Source organism: Labrus bergylta, chromosome 4 (genome assembly GCF_963930695.1).
Source record: "Labrus bergylta chromosome 4, fLabBer1.1, whole genome shotgun sequence".
In the NCBI taxonomy this organism is placed as follows: domain Eukaryota; kingdom Metazoa; phylum Chordata; class Actinopteri; order Labriformes; family Labridae; genus Labrus; species Labrus bergylta.
Window position 1 is genome coordinate 17,370,798 of NC_089198.1, and position 12,079 is coordinate 17,382,876.

General features: G+C 37.7%; 1 protein-coding gene across 1 annotated transcript; it reads right to left on the reverse strand.

Moving 5' to 3' along the window:
- Window positions 1–10,870: 10,870 nt before the first annotated feature.
- On the reverse strand, window positions 10,871–11,846 carry insl3 (insulin-like 3 (Leydig cell)). Its single transcript, XM_065953407.1, has 2 exons — window positions 11,619–11,846; window positions 10,871–11,414 (listed from the first exon to the last, which is right to left on the reverse strand). The coding sequence occupies exons 1-2, from the start codon at window positions 11,837–11,839 to the stop codon at window positions 11,177–11,179; spliced, it is 459 nt and encodes a 152-aa protein (XP_065809479.1). The 5' UTR covers window positions 11,840–11,846; the 3' UTR covers window positions 10,871–11,176.
- Window positions 11,847–12,079: the final 233 nt, after the last annotated feature.

Genomic DNA, 12,079 nt, shown 5'->3' on the forward strand with positions numbered 1-12,079 from the left:
ACACATAAAGATAAGCAAACATGCTGCTGTGGCTGTATTGTACGGGCAAGTAATTGAAATTTGTCCACAATCAGTAGATTCACATATTTGACCCTAAACACAGGAAATTGCATTGTTGACCAATTTCTAACCCTCTCCACAACACTGCACTTAAAAGAGAAAAATCCTGAGTCCATATTGTAAAAGGGGACTATTAAAAAGTTGCCCTTTCAAAAGAGTTGTACTTTAGACATAAAAGATGGGTTAGGTTAACACAACAAACTTGGGGCCTCCAAGTTCTGGCTGGCCATCTTTTACATCACATTGACCAGGGGACAAACCTTGAAACATTCATTGTCTGTTTTCATTAATGGGTCCACTTACTGGAAGTGACAGAGAGGCGATGTTTCAATTTCTTAAAAAGCTGTCTCACTGTACTGAGACGCTGTACCTGCTGTTGCTCTGCTCCACTGGGCTTAGGTATCCCGCTGAGTCACGCGCACACACACACACACACACAAATTCACACACGCACACACACGCACACACACACACACAAACACACACACACACACAAACACACACACACACACAAACACACGCACAGAAGAAGAAAGAGAGCGCTCAAGAGTGCTATAAAAACCTGACAAGTGCACACAGACTCAAACACTCATGTACCAACGCACATTGAATATCCAGGAAAACCAGCATTCAGTCTCCCTCACACACACAGTGATGAGGTGAAGAGCTGGAAGTTACACAAGCAGCTTAGTTGTGATTAACTGAAGAGTATTGAATAGACTGCTCATGTTTTAACAGCAGCCTCACCCTGAGATAGACCCAGCTGATAGCAGTGACAGGAATATAGAGCTGGCACGCCACCAAGGATGGGTGTGTGTGTGTGTATGTCTGTGTGTGTGTGTGTGTGTGTGTGTGTGTGTGTGTGTGTGTGTGTGTGTGTGTGTGTGTGTGTGTGTGTGCGTGTGTGTGTGTGTGCGCGTGTGTGTGTGTATGTCTGCTGCAACTTTTTATGGTGTGAAATTAAGCTGATGGAGAATCTGCAAAAGTTGCAGTTCCTTGAGTGTCCACTTGAGGCTTGCGCCAAAATTGAGTCAATCCCCCTAGAACCCAATGATAACTTGTTCAACTTTATAGCAGAAATCAACAGATTAACAGCTTGGTTAAAAAAAAAAAAAAAAAAAGGTCCTTCTTGCTCAATTATTTATTCATGACTAGTGTGTAGGATTGGATAGTGTGGGATTGATTATTATATAACTCATCAGTTTTAATTATGGTATGCTTAGAGTTGTAGGGCGTCGTTTTGGCGAAACATCAAGACAGCTTATTCAGTAACTAACTTAACCCCTTGCAGTGTTTACATTATTGATGCTTTTGGGGGCTTTTAAAGCAAAAATTAGACAAATAATATGTTGTGTGATTTATTGTACCAACAGGCTAGTCAAAAACATGTTTGCACCATAAAGCAGATATCAGTGTCTGTGCCCACTGCCTTTTAGCGGGTTCTATTTTGTAATACATGGTCTGGATTGTTGTTGGTTATTTTGAGTTTCACATGTGTGCCTTTTTCGCCATCACTCACAAACCCATATGGCTAGTTAGGTGAAGGAGCAACGAGTCCTCTTTGTTACATGAGCTCTCTTAAGAGATTTATAAGTGGTACTTTAATACTTGTATTAAATTAAAACATCATGATTCTATAAACTGAGTTGTGCTCATCTTTCTTTCGAGAAGTATAACTAGTTAATAAACATTTCCCTCAGCTTGCTCTCTCTCTTTCTCCTGTCTTTCTTGTTTTATGGACAATATACTCATGGCAATAGGTTAAACATTTTATATGGAAAGAAATAATTAATCTCTAACTGTCACACTGAACCACAGGATGAACCCAAATGCACGACTCGACACAAAGGCAGATTCAAGTCTGTCTGATGGAGAGCAAAAATGATTGATTGATTGATTGATTGATTGATTGATTAAATTTATTTCAGACATATCAAATAAAATCAAACATATCAAAAATACAAAACAAAAAGCACAAAAATACAATAAACAAAAAACAATGTTCAAATTATTTCACAAAAAGAGAAAAAGAAAAAGAAAATTACATATATTCAATTGATATGCCTGAAAAGGAGTAGAAAGAAGTATAAAACTTATTTAATCCTACCCCTTTTCCACAGCTCAGTAATTAATATTTATTTAATTAAATTCCTGTGTTCCTTATAAGCTCTCTATATATACAATCTATCTATCTATATACGATTTGCTATACTATATTTATGATACTATATTTGATATTTACAATCCAATGATTTTCCAAACATATATACAACTTGATATGCTATGATTTTTTATAATTTATATATTTATACAATCCATATATCTATATATACATATCTATTTGTACAATTTGATGTACTATATTTATATATTTATACAATCCGTATATCTATACAGTTTGGTATAGTATGTTTACAATTATACATTTGATGTAATCTATATATACTGTATATATATATATACATACAATTTGATATAGGCTACTATATGTACAATTTACATATATATATAATACACATTAACATACACCTGTGTATAATCAGTACACAATCCAAAAAATCCAAGCAGATGTATCCAAAAATCAATAGGCAAAAGGCTAAGTCAGAATGCTACAAATAGGTCAGATCAGGTAATCAGAAAACACTACGAAAAATTGCTGGGACGCTGACACAAGGTACAAGACGAACTGGCACAGGAAGAGGGAAACACAGAGACTATATACTGAAGGGAGGTGGAGACAACAAGGCACAGGTGAGACGCATCATGTAATCACTTAACCGGGAGACTCTGGGAGGAGGGGCAGCAAGGGTCAGTCCTGAAACGAGACACAGGGTTAGTAACCAACATAAAACAGTAACACACGACAGGACACATGAGGAATACATAATAAAATACACAAACTACTCTGGAGCTGTGACACTAACTGTTTTTCAGGCCTGTCAGTCATGGGCCCTGAGAATCGTCCTAATGTTTCTACCTCATATGGCGTCCCTGTCTATATCTTTACAAAAATGCCTTTGACTGTCACATAATTGAAACAGTGAGCCATGCCAGCTAAGCAGTGCCACTCAGGAGTGTTTTGTCAACATTACACCAGCTACAAACAGCCCAGTCACGCATGGTTGTATAGAGGGATGAGAAGGAGGGATGAGATGGAGTGAGAGAAAGAGGTGCAGTGGAGCAGCTGGGAGCAGCTGTGAAAGAGCAGCTGGAGTAATCGTTTTTCTGTTTCTGTCTCTCTCCCCCCATCTCGTGTCCCTCCCTCGCCCCTTTCTTACTCACTCTATCACTCACACACTTCGACACACAAGAACTCTCCATCTTTATTCATCTTCTCTTTCTTTATTGCTCTAAAGTCTGATTTGTGTTATGTGTGACTTCTTCTTCTGTCCTTTCCAATTGTAATGGGTCGTTCCTTTTTTTTTCTGCATTTCAAAGGTTGCACACTCTTGTAAACATTTAATGTCGGACTGATACACACAGTCAGCTGAGTATTGATGCTCAATGTGAGTAGCATCAAGGCACCTATGGTTCTGCTGCATGGGTTCATGAAGTGATGTATAGACTTTCCCATCACTTACTCAGAAAAGCCCTCTCCTAACTTAAGGGAAGTTAGAAGAAGAAAGTGGGCAAGAAAGTAGAAAAAAGGTCAGGAATGCACAAAGACAAAAAATTTGTAGTCTTTTACAGAACAATGCTTATTTTCTGGCAAATAAAGAATAATAATTATTTGTATTGTTTGATTTCTTTTAGGAGCCCAAGAGTAGCTGTGTCTATTTTTTTATTACAACTTCAGCCTATGTTTCTAACAGTGCCTTGATTCACATTTTTTTAAATAAGACAATGTGAATGTGGTTAATCGCAACTCATCTATCACTGTGGGAACAGATTGCTGCATTGACAAGATGTTGGAGCATGTGTGGCCTAAGCAGGGGTGTGTCCAGAGGCGTAGCAAGGGGTGGTCTGGGCCCCTTGAACTCTGATTGGCCACCCATGGTGCCACTCAAAAATCACAAACTATGGCTGGCTATTTGCCTTATCAGAGGCAGGACTTGTGTAAAAATCAACTATTTGGGCTGTGCTAAAACATGCTGCTAGTAGCTTTCCTCACATTTCAATATGGCACATTTCCTTTTCTAGGTTACTTTAAATTGTGTTGTTGAAAAGAAAACATACTTTCAATTCTAAATCCTGCTGAAAAACTGCCTTTCTTTTACCCTCGTAGTCGCGGCCCTGATCTGATCCACTTTACATCACATCAGGGTTTTATTCCATAAAATTGGCAGAGATCCCTCGCTATCATCAACAAGTTAACAATTTGTCTTTTAGGAAACTCTAAATCATTGAAAGTTTTTACACAGCAGCTGGAGGATATTAGAGGGAAAAAAAGAAATAGTGGTTTATATTCACTTATCAGGGAGGGACAGCCCCCCAATTACATTATGATGAGGTTCCTGAAGTGTGCAAACTTGGAGGTTTTGATTTTATGATCTAATTATGATTTTATGATTTTCGGGGTTTTTCAAAAAAAGTCAAAATCCATTCAAGAAACATCTATAAAAAAGTTGGACAAAATGTTGTCAAAAAATATGGCAAACGCTGTTGTTTGAAAACAGTCGTGAAATGACTGAGAATATTGTAAACTTTCTCTTTTCAACAATTGATTTTGGATTTTGGAGTCAAATCAGTGCTGATTATTCTTCAATCGGAGTTGAATACAATTGGTTGTATTCTTATCCAATTGGCAAATTAAGTAATAGAAAATTAGACTGAATCTCTTTTCAAGATATCAGAAATAGAAGAATCTGAAGAATGAAATGACTGACGATAGGTTTTGTAAGTCAAAGTAAAAGATTAAAAAATATTGCAATGTTTCTAGGTTGAAAAGACAAAACAATCTGTTGATTCTCAATTATTCAGCATGCATTTCCAGCACAGTTATCTGTGAACCACAGCGCAGAGCCTCACAGTCTTCGTGCTGCGCTGAAGCATTCAGCTCTGCAGCTGCAGAAAAGTGGCCTGCAGTGAGTTTAGCTGCTGCTGCTGCCACACTGCCCTCTACCAGCTCAGCTCTATTAGTTCAGCTTCACCACCTCCCAGCAGCCCGGAGGTTGTGAAAAAATGCTAGTTAATGTCTCTGCATGTGTGTGTGTGTGTGTTTGCTGCATGTGATCCATTTTTCTCGCCGGGCAGATTAAGCGGATGTAATAACATGCATATGGAGGACCATATAGGGCGAGGAAGTAATTAAGGAAGTTGAGGTTTTGTTTCAGAGGCCGCTTACTATGGAAATCCAGGACATTTAAGTCTTCAAGGAATAAAACAGAAAAGGGACGCTATATACTTACAGCCTGAAGGAACACAACACACACAATGTTAATGAGATCCCTAAAAAAAGTGTTTGGTGGTTTTGTTCTTCTTATAAACCTAATAAACAAATAACAGCTTTAGAGGTTCAGAATATGACCTCTGTGACATCTTGTGACAATTATAGTTTAACATTCACAGTAAAACATGTAAACAACCTTTTTGACTCTTATGGAGCTCAATCCTGATATATAATATAAAGACTTATATTCTGTTGAGTCTACATGGCATGAATGTTTTGCTGACATCCTTTAACTGAATAAATACCATCCTGTGTGTTTATAATGAAAACTTCTGAGAAGTCAGTTCATACATGCCTCATCACCATACTCAGCTATCATGATGTTCTACCTGCTCCCCCTCATGTTATTTGTTTTTATTTTTGTATTCTTTTTGTATTTTTTATGTTGTGTTTTATCATTAATTTTATATATTTGTCCTCAAATTTCTTAATTTATGTTTCATTGCTGCTTCTTCGATGTTTTGGGAGGGAAGAGGCACGAAATGTGAAAAAGCTATTGAGTGGCAGCATAGTGGTCACATTTTTTCAGTAATACGTTTAACTATAGATGCCAAACTGTCCAGAAAAGGAAAAAGTAAATATACAGTAAAAATGTCAAACATGCACTCATTAAGAAAGGAATTAATACAAGAAAGAGGTTATTTTCAATCACAGCACGGCTATGAAACGGTGATGAATGATATCAAACATCATTACATATGAAGCTGCATTTCATTTAGTTATAATTCATATAGATGTGCAACTCAACTACTCTATTCCTGAAGAAGAAAAAACATGTTAAAATGGAGTATAGTAACAATGCTAAAGATAGTAAAACACCATCCCCGGTACGTCAGAGAGGTAGATGAGAGGAGATCAGAGCCAATCAAAACAACAAAGCTCTTCCTGTAGCTCTGTCTTCCTCTCCCTCGTCCCCTGGGAGAAGCGTTTAATCACATGGAGCTCCTGAAGCTGTCACTGCTGGTCAGGCCATCTAACTGTTGTCAAGCAGAGAATAAGACAGGCCGTAACATCACTGTAGGAGATGACAGATGGTTCCAGCTTGAAAGATAACCGAGATGCATGATATATGGGATGATGTTAGGTGGCGGTTACGAGACATGAATTAAGGACTCAGGCCTTGACTGGAGAGAGGGCTGCAGCTGAGACGGTCTTCATCTTTTTTACAGCTTTCAGGTTCAGATAAAGGCCCACATACATTCAGTTAATGGTGTGTCCATTGGTCCAAATGGCCTCATCTCGACTTCAAATGTGGTTAGTGGGAATCCCTCGAGCCATTCAGTTAAGCCAACACAAAGGAGACAATAAAGTGGCAGAATAACAAGGATTGGATTTGAAGACATGAATAAAGGTATGTCATCGACAAACAAAGAGATAGAAAAATGAGTGGAAATCATGTTACCTCACTTTTCATAGAGGGCTTTTTTCTGCAGTTTACATACATGCTGAAATTATGTAGCACAAAAAGCACAGGTAAATTCTGTCTTTACTCCAATTATGTGTGGCAATTTCTTGTTATAACCAAGTTACTACAAAGGCAGACATCGAAAGATAACAAAGTTGTGGCATTACACCGCCAACCTCTCAATCAAATATGGTCACATCTGGCTCCAAAAACACAAGAAAGTGACACCCTTAGTGTCAAACCTGAGGCTTTTAACTCGTGGTTGCCTTACTTGACTGTACTTTTTGAGCCGGACAATGTCAAGACAGTCAGTTGTATACAAAGTCTGAAACATGTTGGCCTTTTTACAAATTAATATGGATTTTATGGTATATGCTTATCCGTGTCACATTAGAGTTATTATCAATTGAAAACTTGTTAAAAGAGGTTTTGTCTTTAATTCATTACCATTTTGGGGAATCCTCTCCCCATAGTATGAAAGTGCCTGAAAAACCATAAAAACAAAGTCCATTGTGCTGAAGGTAATTAATCCCACAATAAATGGATCAAGTTTAATACTGTCAGTTCAGGCTTGTAAGTTTAGGAATTATAAAGCTCCCATTTTCTTTCAGGATGACAGCATTGTGTGTATAGTCCCTGTTTTATTTTGTTCAACATTCAACCTAAGAAGAGTCCACTGTAGTGCCCTCTGTTAGGCCAGTACTGAACCGTATCACACAAAATGTGCACACATAAAAAAAGTATTGTATTTGATTTTATGTTGTGTCTTTACTTTTTCTCTCTCAGTATTAGATGAGAGCAGATCCACCATTCTAAAGGTTGAATATAACTAGCTTGCAGTGTAAATCACACACGCTTCAATCAAGAACGCAAGACTTGATGTAAGACCAGACAAAGAGCCTGTCACTGAGGATAAGTTTGACACAACAGTTGACAGTTTGTTACGTAGAAGCAGGCCTGGAGCTCTAATAATAATGAACACACAAAAAAACGGAAATGTCACTCATCGTCTTTTTCTGCTCCCACACCCACATGTGCTCACTGGTTTCAAAACAAAACACATAAACACACACAAGAACATTGCTTCAATAGATAATTATAGACACAAACTTCAAATGGGTTTCCCGTTCTTGTACACCCACACACACACCCTCATGCAGAGCACATGCACTTATATACAAACATGGACACAATCATTCCTTCAAAACATGAACTATTTATACACACATGTCTAAAATAGCATCTTTAGCACTTACACGTTTACTGTCAGAAACAAGAGCACTGAGAGTCATTTCATTTACATGCAAATTGACTCCCACAAGTCCACCAAATACACTCTCCTGCTAGGGATCTGTGTGTGTGTGTGTGTGTGTGTGTGTGTGTGTGTGTGTGTGTGTGTGTGTGTGTGTGTGTGTGTAGCAGCTCTGTTGGAACTTAGTGAAGGTGCTATTCTGTCCCGCTGCTTTTTACTGCTCACTAAAACGAGACACAAAGAGAAAAAGAAAAAATAGAGGCTCTGATTTTATTACCCATGTTCGGTTTACAAACAGGCCTGACAGGGAACCTATTAAAGAGGCCACACGCAGCCTGGAGTTAGTCATCTCATGTTTGTACAGAGTAATACTTGGCCCAGGTCTGAAAATGTCCTCTGATCAGATTTCTCCTCCCCTCACAAGGAGATGAAGGATCACTTGAGGTGAGTGGGTATATCTTCTAATAATAAGCGGATCATCACGGGGAAAAATGTGGATTAAAAGCAAAACCATACTGACTGTGCTTGAGTCAGTGATGTGGAAATGTAACCCTCCTAATTGAGCAAAGTAAACCAGCTCTTAAGACATTAAAGATGTGATGGGTAAGGTAAGGCTAGTATAGGATGAAGAAAAGCAGTGCTGGAAGTAGATCGTTTGAAGTCAGATATCTGTCACCCTCTGCTGGTGAACATGAGGCACTGCATGAATTATCTCTACTACATCATTACCTGTTCTCCGCTGCGTGTGCTCCGTAATGTGTACATTTTGGAGATCAATATAGGAGGTCCCTCCTGAACTACACAGATTTCAGAGAGAGCTGTGATTATTATAGGTCACACATTTTAAGTTATTGAATATTTAAAGATAATTAAATGTATTAACTGCTTGTTAAAACCTTAAATCTTTATGTCTTTTGAATGATGTGTTTTCCCCTGTATGCACAAGTCTTGGCGATAAATAACTATTGTGCTTTAAGAATACTGCTCTGAACTTTAGCAAGAAAATAAAAGCTAAGCTAATATTTGTCAGGGATATAGAACAACAATAATAAGTTTAAAAAAAACAACAACAAAGTTGAAGACATAGATACATTATGCATATACAGTATATATATTGATCAACTGTAAAGTGTGACTGTGTGCTTACGGGGGGCGTGAATGTTTGTTTTTGTGTTTGTAAGTTAAATGTAATGACTATTTCAATTTTTCTGTTTTTTTTAGATAACAAGCCCTTAATAGTAGGACAGGCAGAACACAAAAGTGTCACTTCTTCAGTTGACGCATATTCTACAGTATAAATTATGATAGCATGAAAGACTTGAAAGTATACAGACTGAACAATGTTTTCTATTTCTCTATACTGCCTATAAGTCCAGACCAGTAAAATAATGTCAATTGTTGCTATATTTCTCTGTTATATTTTCTTCAAGTATTTATGTTTCTATTTATTTCCCAGTTTACTGTTTTACCCATTTGCATTTTACTGAATGCATCTAACACCAGGCCCAAGGACACTTAGAAATTGGTTTCTTGTTTATAAAGATTATTAATGTAGAATCACTTCCATGTCCAGGAGCAGTTTACTCTACGAAATTGTAATGGACTCAGAGTTCTGAATTCTCCACATTTCTGTAGGGGGGGAAACACTTAAAAAAGTCTGCCTGAAACTTGATCTTAATTTAGACTTCTGATAAAGCAGCAAATAAAATCAAATACTCAAAGAACTCATTGCACATACAACACAATCCATCCCTCCAAAATCAAACCAATTAAGCAATCAGTCACTGTAGGCTGATTTCATTTGCTATTAAGAGTCATTTAGTGAAGGCTGCAGTATTAAGTGGCAGATAATCAGCCCCACATTTGATTATCCATTGAAAGAATGATCCAGTCTTCAGCGTGAGGAAGTGGTTCAGTTAGGGAGATTATCTCCGTCATTATGGTGCTGATTGGCTGCCCAATGGCCTCCATCCAATTTAGCTCTATCAGTGAGAACCCCTGTTATACACACAACGTCATGTAACTCAAGTGTGGGATTTTTTTTAGTGTTTGTGAGCATGTGTCTCCATGTAACTGGAAAGGTTATTTAGTTAATTTAGGTATTTGCAATTTTACGGTCAATTTATCTACAGTTCTTTCTACTTAAAGATCAGAGAGATACTTTATGAGTTGTAAAAAAAAAAAGAGTTGATTGTTGTGCTGCAGATGAGTTCATTCAAACAAGACACCTCAGTTTCCTAATCTTATATACGGTTTACAGTAAAGTCTCCATGTACAGAGACAATAGTCATTGTTGGCAGCCCGGGTTCGGATCCAACCTGTGGCTCATTGACTGCATGTCATTCCACACACTCTCTCTCAGGTTTCAGACTCTATCATTAAAAGGAATCTAGTTAAAAAGATGTTGCCTGAACTCTTATGATCCTTGGGTTCTGATGTTGGTCTGGGTTTTGTTGGTATTGGTTTGGTGTCTCATCCGTAGGTTGCTTTGTTGTCGTGTTTTTTGTTTTATTGTTGTTTGGGTTCTTATGCTGTGTTGTCATGTATGCTTCTGCATGTGTCAAAGCATTTCCTATTTACCAATAAAAGTCTTGCAAGCCTTTGCTGATGCCCAATGTTAATTTGTAGAGGACTACTTTGGTTGTGTTATAATGGAGAAATTGTGTTTCTAGTGTAAACCTGCATGATTGCTTTTATTTGCATCATTTAAGAGAATCAACAACTGAGGAATACAGTCAGTGACTAATACTTTTCAAACGCTTTATTACAGTGTAGTTTGAGGGTTGAAAATAAATGTTTTCTACAACAACACAGAGAGAATAAATTACATTCTTTAAAAAAAAACCTGAGTAGCATTCTGATCTCATCTTTTGTCCTGCAGGATGGCATTGTAAATAATTTATTAAATATGATCAAGTAACTATAACTACTAATGTGTTAAGTTTGACAGACTGCTACATCTTTGAAAATCAAGCAAATTATCTTCTTACTGTAGATATTTCTTGGTAAAAATCCCTTTAAACAACCATCGAGCACATCAAACATTTCATAGTCGCTGTTTACGGTATGTCTAACAAAACTGTATCAGTTCTTTCATGCTGCATCCTTTCTCACAGCAAATATCAGATATTTTTACAGCATTTCGTCTGATCCGAGAAGACAAGGGGTACCAGTGAGGAGCCAAGGGGAACACCTCCTTCTCCCTATCTTCAGATTCTGCAGAGGTTGGGATTGTCTCTATAGCCTGGTGCTCCTCTGTGGAGGCGTGCTGGTCCCCTGAGCAGAGGAGGTGGAAAGAAATATGAGAACTAAAAAGAACACTGACAATGTACAGTTTGTACTTGAAACTTTATCTGAAAATCAACAGAAAAGATATTGTAACATTCCTATTATATGTATTCATTTAACCAATGATGAAGCATAAATATCTTTAAAAGTACAAAATGCTAAATACTTTTAATATCTATGTATAGTATGGAAGTTTTATCAAAGAAAATGCTCCAAATCAAGGCATGGATGTTTGAATAAGCAACATAAAGTACTTACAAAAAGAAGAATATTGCTCAAGTTCTACATCTGGCATGCTCCTTCTTAGTCGAGAGTTACCACAGGACGAAACTGCCAGTCGTATCAGATCTCTCCCACACATCTTAATCCTCTCCTGGGCATGAACCACATACCCTGCAGCCACCAGCATCAGCATCAGAGACACCAAACACTTTGCAGGAGACATTGTATTATGTGTTTCTGTTCCTTGGTTGATCAGTGGGCAAAGCGACTGAATGGATGAAGAGACAAGCGATGAGGCTGTGAGCTGACTTGTGTTTTAAACATGAAGGGGTTTATATAGTTAGTGTGTTATACCCATAAATGCTTACACCACATATTTGGAATATCTATTCAGCCTTGGCGAAGGAAAAGCATGTCCTGATCTCAAGCTCAGCATGACAATGATGCAAAGTCTCCTCAAGGC